Below are 27,537 nucleotides of genomic sequence, written 5' to 3'. Positions count from 1 at the left end.
GGATGGGGAGGGGGAGGCAGGAGGGGAGGGGGTCTGTTGGATGCAGGATTCCATCACTCTTAGCAACGGTTATTGAGTTACCACGGAAACGCTGTGCGATGTTCTCTGCTTCTCTTTTGTCCTCCTCCTCCTCCTCCTCCTCCTCCCTCTCTCTCTCTCTCTCCATCCTGTCTTCATCGCTGGTCGTCGACTTCCTGCCTGCGTTGCCACGACGATGCTCTGGGACAGTTGGAACTGAAATCATCTTTGCCGCCGCAGTGCCGGAGCGTGGAGCCGAGGAGGAAAGTCAGCCAGCTTGTTTACTTATTGGCTTTTTTTACCATCCCAGAATAAAGATGCCGTCACTGTTCACGTGCTCTGCAACTTTTTAAATCTCTCCTGGTAACCTTTAACCCCTCGGTGCCGAGCAGAGGTCAACGGTTTTGTTTTGGCGGGGTTTGTGAAACCAACAACAGGAAGTTGCATGAAGTTGGAGGGAAACAAAACAACGTCGATGTTTCTACAACTCCGTCAGTCTGAGAGGCGTTCAAACTCTGCTGCGTGAACACTCAGACAACTCCTGAAAAAAGCTTCCTCTGCAACCCCAGAGATGAACGAGGAGGCGGAAGAGGCGCAGCTGCAAGAGGAGGTGAAGGAGGAAGAGGAGCTGCAGCAACAGGAGGAGGTGCTGCAGGAGGAGATGAAGGGATGTGAGGAAGACTTGCAACAGGAGCAGGAGCAAGAAGTGCAACAACAGGAGCAGAAAGAGGAGGAAGTGCTGCAGAGAAAGGGGGAAGGATGTGAGGAAGAAAAGCAACAGGAGCAGGACAAGGTGCAGCAGAGTGTGGAGGAGGAGGAGGAGGAGGAGGAGGTGCAGCAAAGCGAGGAGATGTTTCAGACTGAGAGTCTGCAGACGGAGGAGCAGCAGCAAACTGAAGACGAGCGGCAGATTGAAGAGTTTGAGGAGCAAAACCACAACGACCAGGTCCTGATCCGACTGAGAGGGATGTGAGTAAACAAAGAGCCATGGTGACGATGACGATGATGGTGGTGGTGATGATGATGATGATGATGATGATGATGATGATGATGACAGTATTTTGGAGTCGGACAAAGGGCATGAGTGTGGTTGCTGTGGTGATGGATGACAGAAAATGAGAAATCTGTGGGTGCGGTGCGACATCACTGAACATTAGAGAGAGAGTGTGTGTGTGTGTGTGTCTGTGTGTCTGTGTCTGTGTCTGTCAGATATTCAGTCCCGTATTGGGCGCCAAAAAGCGAGCCTGGCATAGCACCGCAGCGCCTCACACATCAGCGCACCTGTCTGAGTGCTGGAGACGACGACACCGAAGAGGCAGCAGCAGATGTGGAACAGCTGGGCTCTGTTTGGTTTTATTTTACAGGTTTTTTGTTCTAAGAGGTTGCCATGGTGACAGCAGAGCGTTGCGATTAGCAGCAAAACTCTCTGCAGAGAGAGAGAGAGAGAAAGAGAGAGAGAAAGAGAGAGAAGAGAAGAGATAGAGAGAGCGAGAGAGAGAGAGAGTCATTCCTCTCCATGTCTGCATGCTTAATGTGCAAAAAGTACTGCCTGTGCTGCAGCACCGCTTTTCACCCTCTGTCTGAAACCAGAGCCCAGTCTGCTCTGATTGGTTAGCTGGTCGGCTCTGTTGGCCGTTTCGAGATGTCCCGCCCCTTAGCCTATCACGTACAATGTGTTGGAGTGCCAGCCAATAGGAGCTTGAGTGTTACATAGTGATGTCACCATGTAACAGAAGTAAACAAAGGACTCATTGGTGGCGTTACTGGTGGTGGGGAGTGGAGGGAACGCAGGGATTTTAGCCTTTGCAGATCATTTACATGCACTAAAGCTTCAGGGACCAAAAACAGAAACTGCAAATTTGCAGGGTTCAGATAAATACATAAAGGGGGAGTGAAATCCTTATAGACCCACTAAATCCGTTTCATCCGGTGAAGATGAAACAGCTTATATGCGCGCCGGTCTAGCTTCACCTGGAGACCTCTAGTAATTTGTTATAAAGTCTGTATGAAATCCATATTGTGTCAAACTCAGGCAGAAATATCAGTCCTCTGGGATCAGCATCTCCTGACTCAGTGTCTTATTTCTTTAACGAGGTTTTACGATGGCTCTGCTTATTGCAAAGGCTGCTTTGGCATAATAAATAAAAGTTTTGACAGCAATTTGGGTGCCGTTTTGGGAGGCTCATCTCGACACACAGCATGGAGACCCATTTGGTCTAATTGCTTTTTTACACCACAGGAATTAAGCTTTCTAAAGGCTTGCTTTTTTTGTTGCTCAGGAAGCAGATTTCACGCCTCAAAAAGTCTGTTTTTATTCATTATAACCCGGGAATACTGTCAGTCCATTCCAGTAAAATACAGACTTGTGCCGATGCATAGCGAGAAGCACATCTGGGTAACAGTAGCGCTGTTTAATGACTCTTTACATTTTAACATTCCCTCACACACACTGGATTTAAAGGGGAAATATGTGGTTATGTAGCAACAACACCAAGTGTGTTTTTAAAGGAGCAGTTTTGAGACATTATTTGAGACATCAGAATATGTTTCCTGAGCGCTAGATTAAAAAAATAACTCCTTTAGTGTCTCCTATGTTGTGTCCTCATGTGACCTGAGTCAGCGCTGGTTGAAGATTTACACCTGCTCTCTCCTCTGTATCCTGCTGCTCATCACTGCTGCAGAAAAGCATGAAATGCATTGATTTTAAACTCTATTATATATTAATACATCATGAGTCAGACATGCTAAAGAGCTGCAGGAGGCAGAACACCTTTGTGCATAAGACAGTTAAATAAGGAACTGATTTAATGTTTACTTACATTTTAATCCTCATCATAACTATTCTATGGGGTCCACACTACAGATAAGACTTCACATTAGTAACAATTAGAACAAATCTGAATAATCTTTAGAATATATTATTAATCCTGGGGGAAATTTGGCAGTTAAAAATGACACAGATAAAATTAAATAAAATATAATAACAAATATTTATATTAAAATGAAAAATTAAAATGTGCAATAAGATTAAATAACAGATCCATATTAAACTAAGAAGCACATATTTGCACATTGTAAGACAAAATCTAACAGAAGCAAATTAAAATAAGTTAAAGTAAATAATCAGAACACAAGTTAATGATAAATCCATTAATATATATAGAGAATGTGCACATAATAAAAGGATAATAATAGTAACTAAATAAAATAATACTTATTTTTACACAACCGTAAAAGTTTACAAATGGCGTTGACGGAGCCAGAGCAGCATACAAAACAAACAGAAATTCAAACTAAAACAAGAAGTTAAAGTTAGCTCACGATGACAGCTGACACAAAGACATGGTGAAGAGAGGACTAACAGAACAAGAGATATAACAAAGAAATGTAGAAATAACAACTAAAACACGTGAAAGCAAGTCTATAACAGGAGGTTTGAAGAAGTCCCTGATCCGGCTCCGTTCACCTCAGACTGGTCACTTCATTTCATCTAATTTCATTTGGCTCCAAAGCCAAGGAGCCCAGGCGGCAGACACACCTGACCTTTACTTTAAATCCTCGGCTTTCTGAGGGTCTGAGGCTGAGAGCCACTCATATAGGGCCAACATTTCTGCTCCGTAGCTCTGGTCCAAACAAAGTGAAAAGGAACTGGAGATACGTAAATGATGAACCTGACTTTGCTTGGGCTACAAAAATACACAAACTAACTCTGTACAAATATCTAAACACTCCGTTGTATTTCTTGCTTTTTTGTACATATTGTTGTCGTATTTTATTCTAGTTTTATTCCACATTTTCTTTCTAGTTAGTCTCCTAAATATTTTCATTTGATTGTGCACATTTTTGAATTTGACTTAAATAATTATAAATCCCCAGAACATTTTTTTGTTGATAAAAATGAAAACAATTGAACTTCAATAAATTGAAATGATGTATTATAAATCTATTTTGATTGTTAATCTTTTAGAAATGAACTTTTTATTATGGAGATTTCCTCCTTCTTTCGTGTTTTATTTTGAACAACAAATCTTTGGGTTTTGGACTGACTGAAAGACCGTCGACTCTGAGGAGATGGAATGAACGTCTTTCACTATTTTCTGAAACCAAACCATAAATCTAGAAAACAATCAGTAATAAATTAAAGTAATCTCTAGATGCAGCCATAGATTGACGCCTCTGTTTTCATGCACCTTTAAGGCATTTCACATCTGCTCTATCAGTAATCTCTTTTCTGGGCTCTGGTGCAGTTTTTTAAATAAATGGCTCTTGAGTGTTGAGAGCCCTCACCCTGCCCCTCCACAGCTGAACCATGACTCAGCGGTCCGCAGTGTCACTCCGCAGCATCCGAATGAAAACCAACATGTGTTTTAAACACTGTGCTGCATGCTCTCCGTTAGCTGGCCAGCTCTGATGTGATAGGTCAACCGCTAAGTGATGTCTCGCCCCTTAGCCTGATCCTTCATGTATATCTGTTATGACTGTAAGATCTACATGCATACACTACAGTAGTGATATTTTCTGCAGAATAAAGAAAATAAATAATAATTAGGAAGAAATCCTTTATTGGAAGAGACGCTTAAAGTTCAAGACAAAAAATAGTGAGTAGATTTCCACTGTTTTTATTTTTACACCTCATTGAATCACTGCTGACAGATCACACGCTCACTTGCCAATGTTTATTACAGGAAAATGAAACACTTCTCTTGGCCTCGACATCTTCAACCAACACACAAACTTCTGCTGGTTCCACTCTGCTGCCAACGACTTACTGGAACAAGATGCCCATCCGCAAGGCGGGTCTTTAAAGGGGCCCTATTCTGCTTTCCCTCTCCTGTAGTGTGCTATATAGGTTTTAGTGCGTGTTAATGGTCTGCAAAGGCTAAAATCCCCTGATTCCGGAGGGGTAATCACTCATGATAGGCTAAGATGATGTTACACCTGAACATCAGCAGGAGAGGACTCTTTAAAGTAGAGACGCTACATACTGATATACACCTGAACATCAGCAGGAGAGGACTCTTTAAAGTAGAGACGCTACATACTGATATACACCTGAACATCAGCAGGAGAGGACTCTTTAAAGTAGAGACTCTACACACTGATATACACCTGAACATCAGCAGGAGAGGACTCTTTAAAGTAGAGACACTACATACTGATATACACCTGAACATCAGCAGGAGAGGACTCTTTAAAGTAGAGACACTACATACTGATATACACCTGAACATCAGCAGGAGAGGACTCTTTAAAGTAGAGACACTACATACTGATATACACCTGAACATCAGCAGGAGAGGACTCTTTAAAGTAGAGACTCTACATACTGATATACACCTGAACATCAGCAGGAGAGGACTCTTTAAAGTAGAGACTCTACATACTGATATACACCTGAACATCAGCAGGAGAGGACTCTTTAAAGTAGAGACTCTACATACTGATATACACCTGAACATCAGCAGGAGAGGACTCTTTAAAGTAGAGACACTACATACTGATATACACCTGAACATCAGCAGGAGAGGACTCTTTAAGTAGAGACTCTACATACTGATATACACCTGAACATCAGCAGGAGAGGACTCTTTAAAGTAGAGACTCTACATACTGATATACACCTGAACATCAGCAGGAGAGGACTCTTTAAAGTAGAGACACTACATACTGATACACACCTGAACATCAGCAGGAGAGGACTCTTTAAAGTAGAGACACTACATACTGATACACACCTGAACATCAGCAGGAGAGGACTCTTTAAAGTAGAGACACTACATACTGATATACACCTGAACATCAGCTGAATATGACCCCTTTAATTAACAACAGTCTAATGTAGTTTGGTAGACTGCACATGTTCCTCTATCTTTCACACACTCAGTTCCTGCTCACAGGACTGTTGCACATGTCTAAGAAAATGCATTAGTTGATAACTCTCTCCTATCCTGAATTCCTTTATGTTTTCTGCTGTTTATTCATGTTCAGCTGAATTCAAATTCCCTTAAAGACGAAATTAACTGAAAATATGTAGTTTTTAGGAGTTATTAGCAAACAACCTGCTGTGTTCTTTAGGTACCAGGACGTGTTGGTGTTTTAAAATGTAACACTAAATTAATGAAAAGTGCAGAAGATAAATTCAAAATGCTCCAAAACAAACCACAATGACAAACAGTCAACTTATTATTCTCATCACAGAGTACTGCTGCACTGTTCTGTGTGTGTGTGTGTGTGTGTGTGTGTGTGTGTGTGTGTGTGTGTGTGTGTGTGTGTGTGTGTGTGTGTGTGTGTGTGTGTGTGTGTGTTCCTTGAAGTGACCTTTATTTATCTGCCGTTTGATTGCATTAATTCCCTCCTGATGGAAATGAACCAAACAATAGAGTCTGCTGTTTGGAGGGAAACAAATATGGGACTCTCTCTCTCTCTCTCTCTCTCTCTCTCTCTCTCTCTCTCTCTCTCTTTTTGTCGTCTTCTTGTTTCCGTGGTAACAGCTGAGCATTTCGATGCAGCAAGCTCTCTGCAGAACGAGGGACTCAGATATTTATCTATTTTTATGTCTGTTTCACACAGAATACTGCTTCCCTCGGTGCGGCTCATCGTTCAGATTGTTTTTATACTTTATGTTTTTTTGTCAAAGTAACCTCATAAATGTAAAAGGCTCCGGTGAAGAAGAAAATAGACGGAGGGGAAAATTAAGTTGAAAGCGAGAAGCACTGTGCATTGCATGAAGATCAATCAGAGTGTTTTGTGAAGCGTGAAATAAATCAGAAACCGACTGAGAGACTTCAGAGGCTGCAGAGAGAGTGAAATACCGGAGTGTTGTTTTACGATTCATTTGTCTGTTGTCTTAAAATAGAAGCACAAACTCTGAGGTTCTGAATTAAAAGCTATCACAGCAGAACAAATAAATACAAATAGAATATAATAAAAATAAAGTAAATAACAAATAAATGAAGGTAATGAAAAACAATCAAATACATAATGTACATTACAATGATCAAGTACAAAAGTTAAATTAAATAAGAGAAGGTGCAGTTTGGTATGAAAGCAGCAATAGCAAAAGATCTAAACATTCGAGAAGACAAGCGTTCACACAAGGATAATACAAACAGAAATAGAAAGTATAAATGAAACAAGAATTAGGATTTAGTCAAACATATCCTGTTGCACCATTTCAGAAAAATAGAATACACATCAGAAGTTCAACCAAACATTAAAGTATACGTTTAAAAGATAATGAAATAACACCAACAAGGACAGAGTCAAACACATGCCTGTGGAGGCTGTGGCAAAGTGGGATAGTGCTCTGCTCCAGGGAGCACTGGTTCAATCCCCACTGCAAACAAATGATGCCTCTGAAACATTCAGCCACTTACTGAAGAGAATGTTTTTACAGGTCATAGTTTCTTTACACTCATATCACCATCAACATTTCTCTGAAAACTCTTGTAGACATGTATTCCTGTATGCCTCTGCGCGTCGTGTTGATGAATTCTCACCCTACTGCATTTTAATAGATGCTCTTCTGTTTCTGCAGGCCAGGGCTTCTGCTCTTCAAGTAGGCGGTGTAGATTTAACCAGTAAAAACGGAGCCTGCGGTGATGCAGCATCACAAACGTTATACAGAGAAATAAACATCTGGAAAACACTTTTCACAGAACTGATAATGCTCAAGGAGAGGTGAAGGGACACAAACATGGGAGTCTTTGAGAGGCAAACCCAATTTTTCCTTTTGCTAGCTTTAAATGAGCAACGTTCTCTTTTGTTCAATTATTGGTGTTTATTATTTTATTGCATTTATTCTCTTGCCTATTTGATCCTTTTTAACAATGCACTCATGGTTTGTTGTTGTCATAATTCTTTCATTATATTTAGTTTATTTATATATATTTTATAATTACTGCTAACATAATTAAACAAAATGCATTTTATTTATTTGTTTATTATGATTATGAATAAATGTATTTTGTGTTGTTATATCTGCACAGGGAGGAAAACAAAATAGCAAAAGAAACCTGAAGAAATATCCCCTCCTGTCTGAAAAAGTCGTGACTCATCCAGAAACTGCCTCACCTGTCTCTCTGCTTTTTATGTGAGCAGAAACACAATGCAGCCTGCAGAGCTTCAGAGCTGATCCTCCCCCGCAGGCCGGTGTAAATCACCCATCGAGCGTAAAATAACAGCTTCCTGCAGCGGAGACGTGCCACAGCTGTGATTATCCTCCAGGGTCAGAATCCTGCGCTGTGATTGGCTCGTTTCTCACTAAATGGAGCGTTTAGAGCCTCTCTATTAACTCCTGCTGCAGAATCCATGTTTACACCAAAGAGGCTTTCATCCCAGTCGCCCCATGTGATGCACTCTGCAGAGACATGATGCATGATGGCTGTGTCACCACCTGTGTCACTAATATCTGCAACTCTCATATCCCTCTCTTCTGATGTTGTTTAAATGTCTAAATATACAAAACATACTGAAGTGGTAAGCCTTCACTCTGCGCTCAGTCCGGGTGAATCAAACCCTGGAGCGTTTCAGCCCTTGGTCCCAAGTAGCATTTCCTGTTCTGGTTTCTGGAGGAGAAGTTAACAAGTTGTGGCAAACAAAATGAGCGGCAGAGGATGAGCGTGGAGTTACGAAGAACACAGATTTCTTCTGGATATCAGGACAGAAGAGAACAGTTCTCAACTTTTAGAAAAGGTGCACAAGAACGCAGAGGGCTTCAAAATCTTTAGCGAAAGAATGAAGCAGAATGGATTCCACCGGAGTGTCGAACCGTGTCAACAATGTTGATCTGATTTGAATTTTGAAGCTGTTGAAAAAATATCTGGGTCTCACTAGGTGAAATATATCATTTAACAGTGTTAACAGGTGCAGGAGACACTGGATACCTTTGAGGGTTGGTGGCGGGAATTTATCTGTTCCAAACTTTGGTCCCGATCCGCTGCAGAATCCTACTGTCCGTTTAAGATCAAAACACAACGTATGATTGTTCACTTCTCTGACTGCTGTCCTTCTGTCTTTGTCTACATGCAGGCAGAAATACAAGAGCGCCTCGCAGAGGTAAGACACACACACACACACACACACACACACACACACACACACACACACACACACACACACACACACACACACACACACACACACAGTTTATCTAAACACAGTTTAGATAAACACTTTATCTAAGAAACCCTTCAAAATAAAAGCAGTTCAGCTTCTTCTCTCTCTTCCATTAGTCATCTGAGACCCCTCAGGTGACCTGTCCCAGGGGCCCGACCCCTATGTTGGGAACCCTTTGCACTAAACTGTATTTAAAACTGCTGCACTGACATTGATGCTTCAGTACTCACAATGCAGAATGAGTGCTTTTACTGTGAAACACTTGACCTCAGTAGGATTGGAAATGCAAGGAATTTATTTGGAGCAAAGTTTTATTTGGTTTTTGTGTTGGTGCTTTTATTTAGGTAAATGGACTGTACTTATTTAGCTCTTCATCAGGTCCCTTCTCAACCCCTCAAATACTAGTCATTCACCCATTCACACCCCATTCATGCAGGGCAGTTATAATAATCTATATACCAGGAGAGAGTCGGGCAATTCACTGTACAGCGAGACAGAGACACAGCAGGACGTTCAAATATAACTGAAAACATTAAAGAGCCAGAGAAAAGGCGAAGCTCGAATACAGTCTGCAGCTTGGACTTTGTCTTTGAAGACGGAGACTATTCTACCACAGAACTGATCCTCTAACACTGATCCTCTGCAAACATATTCAAGAAATGTCCTTTTAGATGTTCTTAATTGATCCCAAACTGGGAAATTGCAGCAGCATGTAAACAAGGCATTGCACATTCAAAATCTAAGAAGATAAAAGAGAAAATAACAGTTAATATTCTGTATGTCAGTATTAGAAAGATATTCATCTATAGAGGATCAGAGTGGGATTACGCTGCAATAAACAAACCCAATAATAGAAAATCTATTAAAAGAGGAGACTTTAAACAACAGTGCAAGTTACAGTTATTTCTAATAAACATGTCAATTTAAAATCAGTATTTCATGTGTATTTTGTAACTCATAGCATGAACACTTTCGGCCCTCTTAAAAATACTCCTTAATTGAGAACTGCTTTCATTGGCTGCACAATGACACACTCTACTAGCAGTATCTGCGCTAAAGATCAACATGTTTAATAAAACACATTATTTAAGTAACTGACGCTCAGGGATTTTTATTCCTTAATTTCATTTTTTAAAAAGCCTGAATTTCTGTCGTCCTTGCGCCGCCCCGTCTGACTCCCCCAGCTGTTACCATGGCAACTGAAACAGATTCCATCCAGTTTACAGGAAGGTGTTTCCGTTGCCGTGACGACGGCACGATGCAACCGAGCCTCGATGACGTTTTCTGTCGCCGTGTTTCATCGAAGACCCTCAAATTCCTAATTGAACTATTTATAGGAAATTCTTAATCGGGTTATTTTATTTCTCTTTGTTTCAGTGAATACTTTTTATGGCACGTTTGTTCAAATATCTCTATTTTATTCAATATTTATTTTACATTCTATTTATTTGATCTCTCATTTTTCATGTTCATATAAATGATTATTTATTTCTTATATATTTAGTATTTATTCGATCTATTTTCTGCATTCCTCCTTTAAGCTATTGTGTTCATGTACATATTTTGTTGTTGTTATTTCATTCTATCTTTTTTGCTTCTCATTTGAAACTAAACTTGTTATGTTTATTCAAATATCTGAACTATATATACATTGGGTTAAATTAGGGTGGGATGTGGTGTCAAAAAATACAAAACCAAAAGATATCGGGGTGACACAACGTACCATCAGAAAGGAACACGTGTCCTCCTGTGAGTCTGTGTGTGTGTGTGTGTGTGTGTGTGTGTGTGTGTGTGTGTGTGTGTGTGTGTGTGTGTGTGGTGTGTGTGTGTGTGTGTGTGTGCTGGATATAAAACAACATGTTTATTTGAGACGTTGTGTGGGTGTCTCTGATTGACAGCCGGCGGGGGGGCATGTGTCGGTCTGCAGAACAGGTTCCAGGTCGCGGTTGTGTTGCTGAACAGCAGCTGAGTGGGTTCCTGTGAGCAGGTGCAGCCGGTCTGCAGCCGGTCTGCAGCCGGTTCTGTACTCAGAACGCCACGCTGCTTACATCGGAATGGAAAGGGAGGAATCTAATGTAACTAATCTACTTGGAAGCATTCTAGATCTAATTGACTATACATTGAAAAATCACAAACTGATAACGAAATATTTCATATAAAATACTCACGGAAACAAAACGCTGAGCCCACTTTAGAAATACTTCACCTGCAGCGTTTTTAAATTGGTGTGAAGGACTTGAGTGCTGGTCTAAAAACTGTGGCTGTTCTTGAACTAAATGCAGTTTGTTAATTTATACATTTTATATTTAAATGTTCACGTCACAAAAGATCCCAATCAAGATTTTTATTTTAAAGTCGAAATTTAAAGAATTTATTTCCGTTTTGGATTTATTTTAGAATTTGTTTTTTTCTGTGGAGAATTTTACTGGATTTTTTTGAGCATTATTTTAGAAAGGTTATTTACTGATTTGTTTTTATTTAAACACTGTATTTAAATATACAAAGAACTGAAACTGACTGCAGTGAAAATAGGACAACATACAGTATATTCGATTTTAAAGCGGAGAGCTGTGCAGATCTTAAAAAATGGAAGGTGCAAATTCTTCAGAGGGATGTGCACGGCTCACAGAACTACAAGGAACACGTTATTGCTCACATTAATGTAGTGCTTGTGTTAATGTGGTGGGTAAGAGTCAGATGTAATGTGAGGTTTAGTTCCTCTTGACACACACCAGCAGCAGGTTACAGATGTCATCACTCGCTGCCTAAAGTCCACAGGATGTTTTGTTTGTTCCTGACCTTTCACATCGTGTCCACTCAGATCTCAGCTAACAAACTTCAAACAAGAAGGAGCTTTTCCAGAAATATAACGCAGGTATTATTTCTCCCTGCAACTCTCTGAAGCTCAGACAGGGTTTCCAGTACTCTCATTGTGCTGGTATATATAGTTCTGGGTGGGCGAGCTCAGGGCTGATTGTCTGACTGAAATCTGGCAGCGGTGAGCGCAGACACCGACGGTGTGACACAGCTGCAGAGATAACAGCTGGGAGGAAATGACTTCCTGTGGATCCACTCTGGGAAGAGGTATCTGAAGCTTGATGAGACTGAGAACAGAAAGTGGATAGCTCTCATTAAAATAGCTATTACTGCCATTCTCCTGCAGACAATACACACAAACTCATTCCTGATTGTGAGGACGGGTGATAAACAATCAGGAGACGTGGTGCCAGGTAATGGAGAGCTGCAGGGCACCATCCACGTTTATTCCAGCTGCTGAGTGAGAGCGGCTCCACCTCAGAGGACTGGTCTGCAGTCAGATGAGAGACAAGGGACACAATGACCATCAAACATGTGATTATTTCACGTTTGTAACCAAATTAGAAGTTTTTTTTATTTGGCACATGAGAAATATGCTGGTGGGATGTTGTGAATGTGTCATATCTTTGTTATTTTTACATATCTACAATGCCGATCCACTTTGGGAAGAGGTATCTGCAGCGTGAGGAGACTGAGCCCTGAAACTGAAGTGAATAGCTGTCATTAAAATAGATATTACTGCTATTCTGCTGCAGACAATGCATCCAATCTCATTCCTGTTTCGAAGTGCTGACAATGAACGGTGGTAAACAACAACAAAATATCCTGACAGTGATTGCAGCAGGACGTAATTACAAAAAACGATGCTATATTTTCTCGTTTGCAGCCAAATGATCATGTGTGTTTGACTGGCACATATAGTGTGGAAGCTATCTGTTGTGAATGGGGTCATCTGAGGTCATTCTTCCAACTTAAGTTCTGGGATATAATGTTTTGCTTGTTGTCATACTCTGATCTATGAACGTAGTTGAACCACCATTTTATTTTGTATAGTTTGCAACTAAAATAGATGTTGTGATCGGAGTCATGTGGTTAAAGTTTCCGGTATCCGTATTGGAAGTAAACATAGCACAGCGGATCATTTTCTAAAAACAGGATTTGCCGTGACCTTTACTCGCTGTCCGGGTTATTTTTGGGAGAGAACTTTTCATTTCCTACTTTCTATCTGAGCAAATTAGTTTCATTATACAGTCAGTCGCCAAGTGCAGCGTGCTACAGGTCGTGCGATTAATCCGTCCCTCACAGACGATTATAATGTTTGCTTTTTAAAAACTGTTTAAGGTTCTGTGGGAATATCAACATGTTGTCGTGTTGCTGCCTGTTCCCTGCGCAACCCGTCTCTAAATACATCAATACAGTGTCTTTACAATGGGGCCCTGAACACCAGGGACAGAAAGCAGTTAAGGTGCCGTTATCGCTCTGATTTAAGTAAAGACAAGATTGTATTTTTGGAAACGTTATTGATTTCCTTTACGTTGAGCCGTGTTTAAATGGTGAAAAGGATTTACTCCTCTGTCCTTCTGCCAGAGATTAGATGACAGAGCTGCGTTAAAGGGAATACAACGTTCAGTTCTACGAAAGGTTTTCTGCTTTTATCTTTGAAAGTCCCGAGACCTGTAACCTGCTCTCTCCAAATGACATGCTTTGGTTTTTTTAATGCTACCAAATTCTGGCATTCATTGACAAATCTGAGCTCAAATCTAGCTTTTAAATATATGTTTCTGATTACTTAGTTTCACAAAAGCCATTTCAATGATGGCTGCTGCACTCTAGTACCCGCTTTCAATGGTAGAAGAAGAACTCAGATATTTAAAAGGAAGTAAATGTGTTGATATACAAAATGAGTACAAAATGTATGTGATTTATTCACAGTTATTGATGCACGTTAATGTTGCAGCTGGTTAGTAGGTAGTTTTAGTATCTTGCAATCGATGTAGATTTACCTTTTGTAATGCATGATTGGTTGATTATATTTGGTGTTTTAATCTGAATCTTCGTAATGTAGTGGTGGTAAAAACTCACTGTAAACTATGGTATGTAGTGGAGTAGAAATATAAATGAGCAGCAAACAGAAATACTTAATTACCTTCCACCACTGATTACTCCTGCATTTGGTGATTTGTCTTCTAATGTGTGTGTGTGTGTGTGTGTGTGTTCCTGTGTTCAGGCTGAAGGGGGCCCTGGAGCAGATGGACCGGGGGGTGGTGGACCTACAGGAACTCCGCAGGAACCTGGAGCTCGCCGCCGCCATGCTGGACGCCGTGTACACCGACGAGACCAAGTAGGACTGACTGACGGTTGGATGAGTGAGTGAGTGAGTGAGTGAGTGAGTGAGTGAGTGAGTGAGTATGTGAGTGAGTGAGTGAGTGAGTGAGTATGTGAGTGAGTGAGTGAGTGAGTGAGTGAGTATGTGAGTGAGTGAGTGAGTGAGTGAGTGAGTGAGAAGAGAGTGAGTGAGTGAGTATTTGAGTGAGAGTGAGTGAGTGAGGGGGTGAGTATGTAAGTGAGAGTGAGTGAGTGAGTGAGTGAGTGAGTGAGTGAGTGAGTGTGTGAGTGAGTGAGTGAGTGAGAAAGAGAGTGAGTGAGTGAGTATTTGAGTGAGAGTGAGTGAGTGAGTGAGTGAGTGAGTGTGAGTGAGTGAGAGAGTGAGTGAGTATTTGAGTGTGAGTGAGTGAGTGAGTGAGTGAGTGAGTGTGTGAGTGAGTATATGAGTGAGAGTGAGTGTGTGAGTGAGAGTGAGTGAGTGAGTATGTGAGTGAGAGAGTGAGTGAGTATTTGAGTGAGAGTGAGTGTGTGAGTGAGAGTGAGTGAGTGAGTGAGTGAGTGAGAAAGAGAGTGAGTGAGTGAGTGAGAAAGAGAGTGAGTGAGTGAGTGAGTGAGTGAGTGAGTGAGTGAGAAAGAGAGTGAGTGAGTGTGAGTGAGTGAGAAGTGAGTGAGTGAGTGAGAAAGAGAGGAGGAGTGAGTGAGTGAGTGATGGTGAGTGAGTGAGAAAGAGAGTGAGTGAGTGAGAAAGAGAGTGAGTGAGTATGTGAGTGAGTGAGTGAGTGAGTGAGTGAGTGAGAAAGAGAGTGAGTGAGTATGTGAGTGAGTGAGTGAGTGAGTGAGTGAGAAAGAGAGTGAGTGAGTGAGTGAGTGAGTGAGAAAGAGAGTGAGTGAGTGAGTGAGAAAGAGAGTGAGTGAGTATGTGAGTGAGTGAGTGAGTGAGTGAGTGAGAAAGAGAGTGAGTGAGTGAGTGAGTGAGTGAGAAAGAGAGTGAGTGAGTGAGTGAGTGAGAAAGAGAGTGAGTGAGTGAGTGAGTGAGTGAGAAAGAGAGTGAGTGAGTGAGTGAGTGAGAAAGAGAGTGAGTGAGTGAGTGAGTGAGTGAGTATGTGAGTGAGAGAGTGAGAAAGAGAGTGAGTGAGTGAGTGAGTGAGTGAGTGAGTGAGTGAGTGAGTATGTGAGTGAGAGAGTGAGTGAGTATATGAGTGAGAGTGAGTGTGTGAGTGAGAGTGATTGAGTGAGTATGTGAGTGAGAGAGTGAGTGAGTATTTGAGTGAGAGTGAGTGTGTGAGTGAGAGTGAGTGAGTGAGTGAGTGAGTATGTGAGTGAGTGAGTGAGTGAGTGAGTGAGAAAGAGAGTGAGTGAGTGAGTGAGTGAGTGAGTGAGAAAGAGAGTGAGTGAGTGAGTGAGAAAGAGAGTGAGTGAGTGAGTGAGTGAGTGAGTGAGTGAGTGAGTGAGTGAGTGAGTGAGAAAGAGAGTGCGTGAGTGAGTGAGTGAGTGAGTGAGTGAGTGAGTGAGTGAGTGGACGACTGATTGCTGTTTCCCTCTCGTCCTGCAGGCGTCTCTTGGACACGGAGGACGAGCTCAGTGACTTCCAGGCGGAGTCGGTGCCCAGCGAGGTCCGTGATTGGCTGGCGTGCACGTTCACGAGGAAGATGGGCGTGGCCAAGCGTCGCCCCGAGGAGAAGCCGAGATTCAGGAGCATCGTGCATGCGGTGCAGGCAGGGATATTTGTGGAAAGGTGAGGAAAAACCTGCGTGAATCAGAGAGCTGCAGCAAATAATGCATGAATTCACTTCTTCATGCATTCATTCACAACATGAATGTTACACCCCAGATCCAAATGATAGCCTCCTAGTGCAAAAACACCCACATTTCTTCCAAAAAGTGTGGGAATTTCTGTGTTCGGACCAAAAACAGCTTAAAAAATCAACAAAAAAATTCAATTTTAGCAAAAAAACTGATTTAAGGTCAACTTTTCCAAGATGTGTTTGAGAAATGTACTTTGCCACTTTATTTGTCATGCAAACTTTGTATTTTTACAAACAAACACTTATGCAGAACAATGTATATGAGGAGACGCTTGTAGAGCAGCACCAAGTTAACATGATTTCTACATGAATCATTTTAAAAGCTGTCTGAAAGTAAACCCAGAGGAATGTGTGCGTCTGAGCAGCCATCTGCGTGAGCAACATGCAGCTCACACATCCAGCCTCCACAAGACTTCACACCTCTGCACAGATATATATTATATGTTTAGAAATCTGGCAAATATAATATGTAAATGCTTCTTTTGTGCACTTTTAGTCTGGGTCTGATTATTCTGGTTTCTTCCTGTGAGGGTAGATCTTCATGCCGCAGTAAACGAGGACATGTCAGACATTAGCTCAGACTCTGTGTCGTTAGCTTGTTTGTTTTATTTGAATCTAAGGATGCACTTTGCAGCTCTATAAAGAAATGCAGAAAACGGGATTTGATGTGGGAGAACTTGACTCTGCACCTGTTCTGAAGATGATCGGGATATTAAATGAATGGTCTGCGCGCTGTAGGTCTGCTACACGTTAATGGTTCTGCAGTTAATTCATTTAGTAGCAGCAGGACAGAGGGCTGAAATGATTTGAAGAAGTAGAAAGATCTAGAAACCATGTGTGGGGTGGAGGTCAGCGGACAAACAATGCACTGCTGAAACTTAACCAAGGAGTCTTAAAGCCTAACGGTGCTGGATGTTGAGTTGGTCTTCAAAACATCAGGGAAGGAAATAGGAAAGGAAAGAAGGAAGTGATGAAGAAACACATGAGATGCATGTAGGTAAGACATGGACTGGGGAGGGAAAGTTAAGGGAGGACAAAAGGAGATACAGAGGAGGATATAAGTCAAATGAATGAGGAGGTGTTGGAGGAAATAGAGGAGGCTCATGAAGGGAAAGAGCGAAAGGAGCATGAAGGAGGAACAAGGTAGGAGCAGGTGAGAGGAGGTTATGAGAGGACAAAAGGAGCTACAGAAAGGAAGCAGAGGCTGTGATGCATCATAACAAAACAAGATCTGTGACTCGTCAAAGTCCAGGGTGTCTGAAACAGAGCAGAGTTATTTTTATCTGCAGCAGAAACCTGAAGACAACAATCATCAACTTCTTGGAAAATAAGCATCAGGAAGCATCCGGCCCCGACCTCTCCTCAGATGTGATTAGGAGGCGAAACAGGAAGTGTAACGATGTTAGAGAGATGGAGATCACGGCAGCTCCAATACCATCGGAGAGACTCAATCAGCTGATGCAGCTTAATGAGGCATGAAATTCAAAAAAGACACCAAAACATTTTTAAAGCTGCACCGCTCACTTAACACTGTTACCATGGAGACCAACAGCCCATAATGGTACCACACTGTGGAAGATGGAGGTCTGAATGAGGAGGGTTTATATACGCGCACCCGAGTCTGAGATCTGCGTGATGATTCAACTGTGGATAATACTGAAGTGTAACGTGCACGCTTTTATATAAATGTCTTTGTTTGATTCGTTTTTTAGATTTCATTTTGATTCATTTGTGTTTATTCAACTGAACATTTCACTTTGACTTGTCATATTTAAATAAATATCTTTACTGTTTTTCTGTGAACTCAGAATCAGGTTTATTGGCGTTAATGTTTGAATATGTATTCATTATAACGTAACCTCTCACATGGACATCAATATGTTCATTTAATTTAAACTTTGTACTGGACGATGTTCTTTATTTCATATCTGTTCTGTACATTCCTTTATTTCATTGATGTATTTTTGACTGGCCATTAATACTTTTACTTCTTTTGTTCATTGACAATATTCTTATTTTATTTACAGTAAAAAACGGAGCAAGTGTTCCGATTCACACTGATTGATAACTACATTTGTGTGTGTGTGTGTGACATTAGGATGTACAGACGGACGTCAAACATGGCCGGTCTGACCTACCCTCCCACGGCTCTGAGAGCTCTGAAGGTAAAATAAAAAAGGTTTCATTTCTGCAGGAAATTACACATACAACTGTTTACACGTACTTTACACTTTTTAGTCAGCTCCTTGAGAAGGAAAGCTTGGACACTAAAAGAAGGATAAATAGGAAGAAAGGAGGATGTAGGAAAGGAGGCGCAAAGGGAGGAGAGTGAGCTGGAGAAGGAAAAGTTGGACAAAGGGAAGGATATGAGGAGATGAAACAAGGAAATGAGACGAGCAAGGAAGGAAGGAAAGAGAGGGTTGATAAGAAAGTAGAGGTGGAGAAAGAGAAATGCACTCTGATTATTAATGATGGTTCCCCCCCAGGGCTTCCTGTACAAACCATCCCAGTAACCCATCCCAGTAACCATCACCCCCAGCGGCCTCCCCCCATCCCCTCTTCTGTCCTCCTGAAACACAATGAGAACAGAACTGATTAAATAATCCATTAAACTGAAAATGTTGTTAGGACCTAATGAATAATAATTATAATCATTCATTTAATTAGCTATGCCTCTCCTCTTCTTCTGTTGCGCAATCACTGTAATTACACTGCCCCCTGTTGGCAGATACCCCCCATTACACCCTGATGAGACGCGTCCACCATTTAGCATTTTCCTATGGTCATATTTGCATTTCTGTGGTAGTTTCTGCTCTTCACTCTCATTTGCATCTCTTTTTGGTTACTATGCATCTCTTTTTGGTTACTATGCATTGTTACTATGCATCTTTTGTGGCTGTTTTGCATCGGTTTGGGTTGTTAAGCATCTATATTGTTCATTTTTGGTTGTGTTACATCATTATTTCAAACTTCAGAGCCTTTTGGCTCCTTCAGCATTTGTTTTTTATTGTTCTGCATCTTAGTTATGGAGTATTTGGAGGCTCTTTTTGCTTTTCATTATTTTGCATCTCTTTGTAGTCGTTTGCCTGACTTCCCAGCAGCTGACGTTGGGAGTTGTTACTCTTTGATTAATCAATCCACGCTCACGCTGAACACTGATGAGACCACCTGCTTTCCGCCCTGAACCTCCCTGTTGTTTTGCAGGAAGTGGATCACTGGTCCTTTGATGTGTTTTCCTTCCACGAGGCGACCGGAGACCACGCTCTGAAGTTCCTGGTTTACGACCTGCTGACCCGCTATGACCTCATCAACAGGTTCAGGGTACACACACCTTCATCTGTTCACACCTGGGGGGTTCAATACTGATTTAATGTTGCACACAATCACTTTATTTTAAACATCACTGTTATTGTCAACGACCCTAGGCTGAATATGTCCACATTATTAAATACAACTAAATTTCAAGGACTGTAAGGTATCCACAGGGATGCAATGTAGTACTCCCTGTACTCTCTTTACTCCCTATAATACCTGTACTCCGGGTACTCCCTGTTCTCTGTGTACTCCCTGTACTCTCTTTACTCCCTATAATACCTGTACTCCGGGTACTCCCTGTTCTCTGTGTACTCCCTGTACTCAGATCCCAGTTCAGGCTCTGGTGCAGTTTGTCGAGGCTCTGGAGAACGGATACAGCAAACATAGGAACCCGTACCACAACCTGATCCACGCTGCCGACGTCACGCAGACTGCACACTTCCTGATGCTGCACACCGGACTCATGGTAACACACACACACACACACACACGGTTGGGCTTCTTTGAAATTAGTGTTTTTTATGCATGCAGGAGTCTGTTTCTAAGTGTGTGATCTGTGCAACATATAATTATCTACCTACGTGTGTGTGTGTGTGTGTGTGTGTGTGTGTGTGTGTGTGTGTGTGTGTGTGTGTGTGTGTGTGTGTGTGTGTGTGTGTGTGTGTGTGTGTGTGCAGCACTGGCTCAGTGAGCTGGAGATCCTGGCGATGGTTTTCGCTGCAGCAATTCACGACTTTGAACACACCGGCACCACCAACAACTTCCACATCCACGCCAGGTGCTGGAATAATAACACATCATATTAGATGTTTTATACGGGATGAGAACTTGAATGGGTAATCTGATTTCTTCTGTGTATGTGTGTGTGTGTGTGTGTGTGTGTGTGTGTGTGTGTGTGTGTGTGTGTGTGTGTGTGTGTGTCAGGTCGGAGGTGGCGATCCTCTATAATGACCGGTCGGTTCTGGAGAATCATCACGTGAGCGCTGCTTACAGACTGATGGCCGAGGACGACATGAACATCCTGGTGAACCTGAACAAGGATGACTGGAGGTACACAAACACACACACACACACACATACACATACACACACACACATACACACATACACACATACACACATACACACACACACACACACACACATACTACATATTTCTGATTGACTGCGCAGGGAGCTGCGGGCTCTGGTGATCGAGATGGTGATGTCCACAGACATGTCGTGTCACTTCCAGCAGATCAAGACGATGAGGAACGCTCTGACGCAGACGCTCAGGTCAGCTACACTTTAATCTGCATCAAGATAAAATAATCTGTTGATTAAATAAAAACAAGAGGCAAACAGCAGAGAAAGTCTGGAATATAAACGTGAAAAAGATGAGGGGATGACCAGAGTCATCTTCACCTCATTCAGAACCCAAATTCCTTTTGAGGTTGATGATTGTATTTGATTTGAAAGGCATTATTCTAATCTTAATCAGCCTCATTATTACCAGTGCATCATGGCAGACTGACAGTGTGGCGCAGATCATCAGTGGGAGTCTCTGACATACGCTGCTCCAGACTCTGTGTTCCTGTCCTGCTTGGATGGTATTTTGGGGAAGATGCTGTCACCGTGCTGTCCACACGCTGTGAGCAACATACTAAATAAAGGACAAACACTGCTGCCCTCACCTGGACGGCAGGCTTTCTCCTTTAAAATAATAATGATTCATTAAACCCAAAGCTTTTTAGGGTTGAATTAGAAGGTGTTGATCTTGTTGCCTCGTTAAATCCAGACGTAGAACAACAACCATGAGCAATTTTACTTCTCAATGCTTCTTTTTTTACTACCATTGTTTCTCTCAACATCATACATTACTTCCCCCCTTCTTACTTTGCTCATTATTTATTGAGTGACTTGTTTGTTTTGTCCTCAGTCTGGACAAAGTGAAGGTGTTGTCTCTGATGCTCCACGCTGCAGACATCAGTCACCCGGCCAAAGCCTGGCCGCTGCACTACCGCTGGACCCACAGCCTGATGGAGGAGTTCTTCAGACAGGTCACTGCTGACATTTATTATATTCACAAAGGCTGAATTTAAGTACACACTTCACTTTACTGGAGTCTTTGCATGCTGATCTCGTGCAGTCCATTAGTTTGAAAGCTCCTTAAGAACAGATATTTTCTTACATTACCTGAACATTTAAATGAACTCATTATTTTATTGACCCAAAGCTCTTTCAATAATTATCTCAGTAAGTGTTTTGATGATAATTATAATTCTCTTCCAGGGAGATAAAGAGGTGGAGCTCGGCCTTCCCTTTTCTCCTCTCTGTGACCGCAAAGCCACCATGATCGCTCAATCGCAGATCGGTAAGAACAACCATCCCCGATCATACAGCAGGCCATCAGTGTGTAGTAACTTTGAGACCCCTGCTGTGGGTCTGAGGAACTGCTCTGAGGAATGGGATGGATAACTACCTTATAACAAACTAACAAATGTTGATCAGTTATAATCTCCTTCTCTCTTCTGTCCCCTTATCACTGGTTCCAGGTTTCATCGACTTCATCGTGGAGCCAACTTTCAGCGTTCTGATCGACACGACGGAGAAAGTGATCGGTCCTCTGATAGAAGAGGACAGGAAGGCCAGAGAGACTGGGACCAGGAGGTCGAGGTAATAAGACTGCTAAAAAATACAAGTAGGCACAGTGATAGTACCGTGAGAAGAAAACTTTATTGACAAATGTTATAGAGGTAAGTTCAGGTATCGAAAACAGGATCTGAGACTGAGGGAGGAACTACAGCACGGTCACATGACTTCACGTCTCCACCGCTAAGCTAAAGGTCGCTAATGTTGGGCTATAAGGGAACTACAGCACGGTCACATGACTTCACGTCACCACCGCCAAGCTAAAGGAGGCTAATGTTGGGCTATAAAGGAACTACAGCACGGTCACATGACTTCACGTCTCCACCGCTAAGCTAAAGGAGGCTAATGTTGGGCTATAAGGAACTACAGCACGGTCACATGACTTCACGTCACCACCGCTAAGCTAAAGGAGGCTAATGTTGGGCTATAAAGGAACTACAGCACGGTCACATGACTTCACGTCACCACCGCTAAGCTAAAGGAGGCTAATGTTGGGCTATAAGGAACTACAGCACGGTCACATGACTTCACGTCACCACCGCTAAGCTAAAGGTCGCTAATGTTGGGCTATAAAGGAACTACAGCACGGTCACATGACTTCACGTCACCACCGCTAAGCTAAAGGAGGCTAATGTTGGGCTATAAGGAACTACAGCACGGTCACATGACTTCACGTCACCACCGCTAAGCTAAAGGTCGCTAATGTTGGGCTATAAAGGAACTACAGCACGGTCACATGACTTCACGTCACCACCGCTAAGCTAAAGGTCGCTAATGTTGGGCTATAAAGGAACTACAGCACGGTCACATGACTTCACGTCACCACCGCTAAGCTAAAGGAGGCTAATGTTGGGCTATAAAGGAACTACAGCGCGGTCACATGACTTCAGGTCACCACCGCTAAGCTAAAGGAGGCTAATGTTGGGCTATAAAGGAACTACAGCACGGTCACATGACTTCACGTCACCACCGCTAAGCTAAAGGAGGCTAATGTTGGGCTATAAAGGAACTACAGCACGGTCACATGACTTCACGTCACCATCACTAAGCTAAAGGAGGCTAATGTTGGGCTATAAAGGAACTACAGCACGGTCACATGACTTCACGTCTCCACCGCTAAGCTAAAGGAGGCTAATGTTGGGCTATAAAGGAACTACAGCACGGTCACATGACTTGACGTCGCCACCGCTAAGCTAAAGGAGGCTAATGTTGGGCTATAAAGGAACTACAGCACGGTCACATGACTTGACGTCGCCACCGCTAAGCTAAAGGTGGCTAATGTTGGGCTATAAAGGAACTAATTCTTACACCACTGTATTTTTACTTGATTAATTAGTTGTCTAATTTGATTGGACAAAATACGGATCATGTGACATTAACAACTTCCCCTGGTTCCCCATTGGTCCAGTCTCACAGGAAGTGGTTCCGTTACCGTGGAGGCGGTGCAGAGACACAGCAGTGGTCGCCATGGGAACAGCGATGACGGACAGCTGGACTTCTCGCTGACGGCCATCGACCTGCCGGCCATGAAGCAGCACCTCTCGGACGTCATCGGCAGCAACAAGGACCGTTGGAAAGAGCTGTCTGTGCATGGTACGTGCGCGCACACACACACACACACACACACACACACACACACACACACACACACACACACACACACACACACACACACACACACAGTGTTGAAAGATAAGTTAGTACAATTCTGAGGTAAATATTGTACGTTTTACTGCATTTATATATGTTTTTATTGACTTTGAAGGTGAATATTCTGATAAATAACACAAATTATTGCCCTAAACGTGTTTGCAGTGTAATTTATAGGTTAAGAAAGCTTTAAGTATTTGATACAGTAGTTTATAAACTAAAAATAGCTCTTCCTACTGAAATGTGTGACGTTGTTGATGAGAATAATATGTATTTTTTCACCTTTTCAGATTTGTTTTGTGCTTATATGTTAGTACTTTTAATGACGTTAACTTTAAATACAGGACTTTTATTAACAACACTTGCATTTCTACATATGTCTTCTTCAGAAACACACGCAAGAGTGTATTTAAAGGAAATCACGAGTGTGTATCTCTGTCTGTAAGTTATACCTGTAAGCTGTCCAGCCATCATCTTTTAAAAATGACGTCTGTGTTTCTCGACATAAATGACATTCTGTATTCCCTGGTTTAGACGTTGAGTTTGAACACAGTTTGGCTCGGTTTCATCACACAGAAAACAGGTTTAGATAGGGAACACCGCTCACACCTGGGCGCCTGCTTTGAAGTCTGACAGTCATTAGTCTAATTAGTGTTGACAGAAGGAGACTCCCGACTTCAGAGCAGGATGATAACAGGTGAAACATTTGGCTGATTTCTCACCATCGAACAATAACAGATGACTGTCAGCCCACAACTTTGGTCCAGAAATAAACATCTCAATAACTTTTGGATTGATTGCCAAGAAACTTTGTGGATGAACTTCAGGGTTAATCCTGCAGACCTTTCTCTGCTTCATGGCTTTTTTTGTTTTTGAATGATATGTCTTGACATTTAGTTGATGGATAGCTGTGACATTTGGTAGAGATAATCCAGGTACTTAAAGGATAAACTTGAATGACTTTAGTGATCCCTAACATTTCAGCCAACACCATCATCACATACTGTCCAGATGCCTGAGAAACCAATAACACCTGCACCATGTGTCTAATTAGCATTGGTTAGCATGCTATACCACAACAAAGAACATGTTAAACAAACATGGCCAACATCAGCATGTTAGCAGAGTTAGTTTGAGCATGTTGTTGTTGTTTGTGATGTTTTCTTTGCAGTAAATCACAGACATATCAATATAATGTTCTTAATCGTAAGTGTTCCTTTTGCACAGAGCTGGCCCGTAAAGAGAAGGCGGAACAAGAGGAAGAGCAGTCCAACGTCAACTCAGACGTCCAATCCTCGCCCAGTCACAGTGTCCCTGATGGACACACCACGGATCAATCACAGGAGGGCTCCCTTCCTGATGAAGAGACGCAGGACAACACCCCACCTGTCCACCTGACATGCAACGGTATGAAAGCAACCTCATAGACACACGTTTACTCAAATTTGACTGTATTCAAAACCACCTACGATACAAGTAAGCTAAAGGCGGCTAATGTTGGGCTATAAAGGAACTACAGCACGGTCACATGACTTCACGTCACCACCGCTAAGCTAAAGGCGGCTAATGTTGGGCTATAAAGGAACTACAGCACGGTCACATGATTTCAGGTCACCACCACTAAACTAAAGGCGGCTAATGTTGGGCTATAAAGGAACTACAGCACGGTCACATGATTTCAGGTCACCACCGCTAAGCTAAAGGCGGCTAATGTTGGGCTATAAAGGAACTACAGCACGGTCACATGACTTCACCTCACCACCGCTAAGCTAAAGGAGGCTAATGTTGGGCTATAAAGGAACTACAGCACGGTCACATGACTTCACCTCACCACCGCTAAGCTAAAGGAGGCTAATGTTGGGCTATAAACAAACTACAGCACGGTCACATGACTTCACCTCACCACCGCTAAGCTAAAGGAGGCTAATGTTGGGCTATAAAGGAACTACAGCACGGTCACATGACTTCACCTCACCACCGCTAAGCTAAAGGCGGCTAATGTTGGGCTATAAAGGAACTACAGCACGGTCACATGACTTCACCTCACCACCGCTAAGCTAAAGGAGGCTAATGTTGGGCTATAAACAAACTACAGCACGGTCACATGACTTCACCTCACCACCGCTAAGCTAAAGGAGGCTAATGTTGGGCTATAAAGGAACTACAGCACGGTCACATGACTTCATTGCTTATTTACTGATGTGTCTTTGAACACTTTCAAGCTTTGTTTCGGGCATCTAACAAACACATTCCTGTTGTTGTGGTTGCAGGGGCGGGGCTAGCGGAGGAGAAGGAGGACGAGGAGGAAGTGCCTGAAAACGCCTGATGGCTCCAGGGCGAAAATGGATGTGTGTGTGGCAGATCACCTCAAGTGCGATGCAGTGACAGCAGGAGTTTGGACTTGTGTGTTGAAACACAGCAGCTGACTCAGAGGCCCCTCAGTGGCCCCCTAAAAAAGGGGCCACTAGACCTTATGTTTACAACTGACCATGAGAAGAAAATGCATTCAAAGTGACGACATTCATCAGATTAAAGCTTCTTAGCAGCTTCATGGTCCATCACTGTGGTGAACGTGTTTTATGGTTGTACTAGAGGCTCAGAAGAACAATGTCTGTGAAAGTGAAACTGTCAAAATTTGAGTGTAAATAAAAACAGACGGGTTGAAAACCAAAGAGCGTCCAGTGGCTGTTCATGGCAGGTTTAATATTCCAGAGGAATGACACATGGAGCTGTTAAGAAGAAGAAGAAGACGAAGCCGAGCGACAGGTGTGTGTTAGAATCCTCCTGTGATATGTCTGGAGTGTGAAGAGTGATCATCAAACTGTGTTCCTGGCCACGTCCCAATAAGTGATGTCAAAGAATGATCAGTATTTCCTTTAGGATATAGGAGCTGTTGTTCGGTTTTGTCCAAACTGAAATATCTCAATGGTTATTGGATAGATTTCCATTAATCTACAGACATCTGTTGTTCCCAGAGGATGACTTGTTCTGACTTTGGGGATCTTCGGTGCTAGCACCAGTTAATCACAACACACCTCCAAAGACACAACGAAATACAGATTATCCAAGAGCTTTTGTCCTCCTTTCTCGTTAAACAAAACAAAATGTTGAGAGACTCATGTTGGCACTCTGAATGATTCAGAGATGACGATTCGTTTTTTGACTGAAACTGCAGCACGCGATTGCTGCTGTTAGCTAGCTCAATGTTACCGTTTGTGGTGTCAAATCATCAGACAGCTCAGTTCATGTGAACCATGAAAATACAGTTTTTCTGCAGTACACTGGCACGTTTCTTAAGTTGTGTAATGCACTGTTAGAAACTGCTGTCGCTATTGCTAACGCTAACGTTACGTATATGGTGGCTGTCGAAGTGTCCAGCGCTGGTTCTCAATGTGGATACTGTCGGATACAGTACATGCCATGTGCAATGCGAACTCTGGCGTAGTGTGCACACTCTGACCGTGTGTTATTTGAATTAGCAATCGCTGTCACTGTTTTGCCTTCACCGTAATTGACGATCTGGCTGTAAGCTAGCTAGCTATCAACGGTACCAGCTCCTTCCGCTCAGTTTGCCCTATTAAATTAATGGTGGCTTCTTCTCCACGACAGTATAGTGGTTAGCTTAGCAAATTCTGAATATATAATATATATATATTAGTGCTTTCTTCACCGAGGCAAATGCTAGTGCTAACGTTACTTAGCCAAGAAGGCGTTCGAAATCAACCTTTCAAACACTATGAGAGAACAGTCAGCGTACTCAGTGCATTTGACCGTACTTCGCATTGGGACACACTTATGCATTCAAAAAAGCACAAGTAGTTCCGCAAATTGAGACATGACCTTACATGTACCCATAGTG

The 27,537-nt window shown here is 42.4% G+C and overlaps 1 protein-coding gene across 1 annotated transcript; it reads left to right on the top strand.

Annotated features, from left to right (window-relative positions):
* The first annotated feature begins 186 nt into the window (after nt 1-186).
* Nucleotides 187-26,722, top strand: pde1a (phosphodiesterase 1A, calmodulin-dependent). The gene is made up of 16 exons (XM_063887899.1): nt 187-987; nt 9,049-9,075; nt 14,180-14,293; nt 15,830-16,012; nt 18,181-18,247; nt 19,287-19,403; nt 19,723-19,863; nt 20,075-20,175; nt 20,322-20,447; nt 20,571-20,672; nt 21,316-21,436; nt 21,669-21,750; nt 21,932-22,052; nt 23,437-23,621; nt 24,906-25,085; nt 25,949-26,722. The coding sequence occupies exons 1-16, from the start codon at nt 590-592 to the stop codon at nt 26,002-26,004; spliced, it is 2,121 nt and encodes a 706-aa protein (XP_063743969.1). The 5' UTR covers nt 187-589; the 3' UTR covers nt 26,005-26,722.
* The last annotated feature ends 815 nt before the right edge of the window (nt 26,723-27,537 follow it).

The sequence above is a fragment of the Eleginops maclovinus genome, chromosome 7 (assembly GCF_036324505.1).
Source record: "Eleginops maclovinus isolate JMC-PN-2008 ecotype Puerto Natales chromosome 7, JC_Emac_rtc_rv5, whole genome shotgun sequence".
Lineage (NCBI taxonomy): Eukaryota > Metazoa > Chordata > Actinopteri > Perciformes > Eleginopidae > Eleginops > Eleginops maclovinus.
This window is presented reverse-complemented; position numbering and strand designations above follow the sequence as displayed.

Bases quoted from the DNA above. Each gene is read 5' to 3' on its own strand.
- pde1a (XM_063887899.1), top strand. From the start codon at position 590: ATGAACGAGGAGGCGGAAGAGGCGCAGCTGCAAGAGGAGGTGAAGGAG. The intron at 19,404-19,722 runs GTACACACACCT...CCCTGTACTCAG, and splicing joins ACCTCATCAACAGGTTCAGG to ATCCCAGTTCAGGCTCTGGT. The intron at 22,053-23,436 runs GTAATAAGACTG...CCATTGGTCCAG, and splicing joins ACTGGGACCAGGAGGTCGAG to TCTCACAGGAAGTGGTTCCG.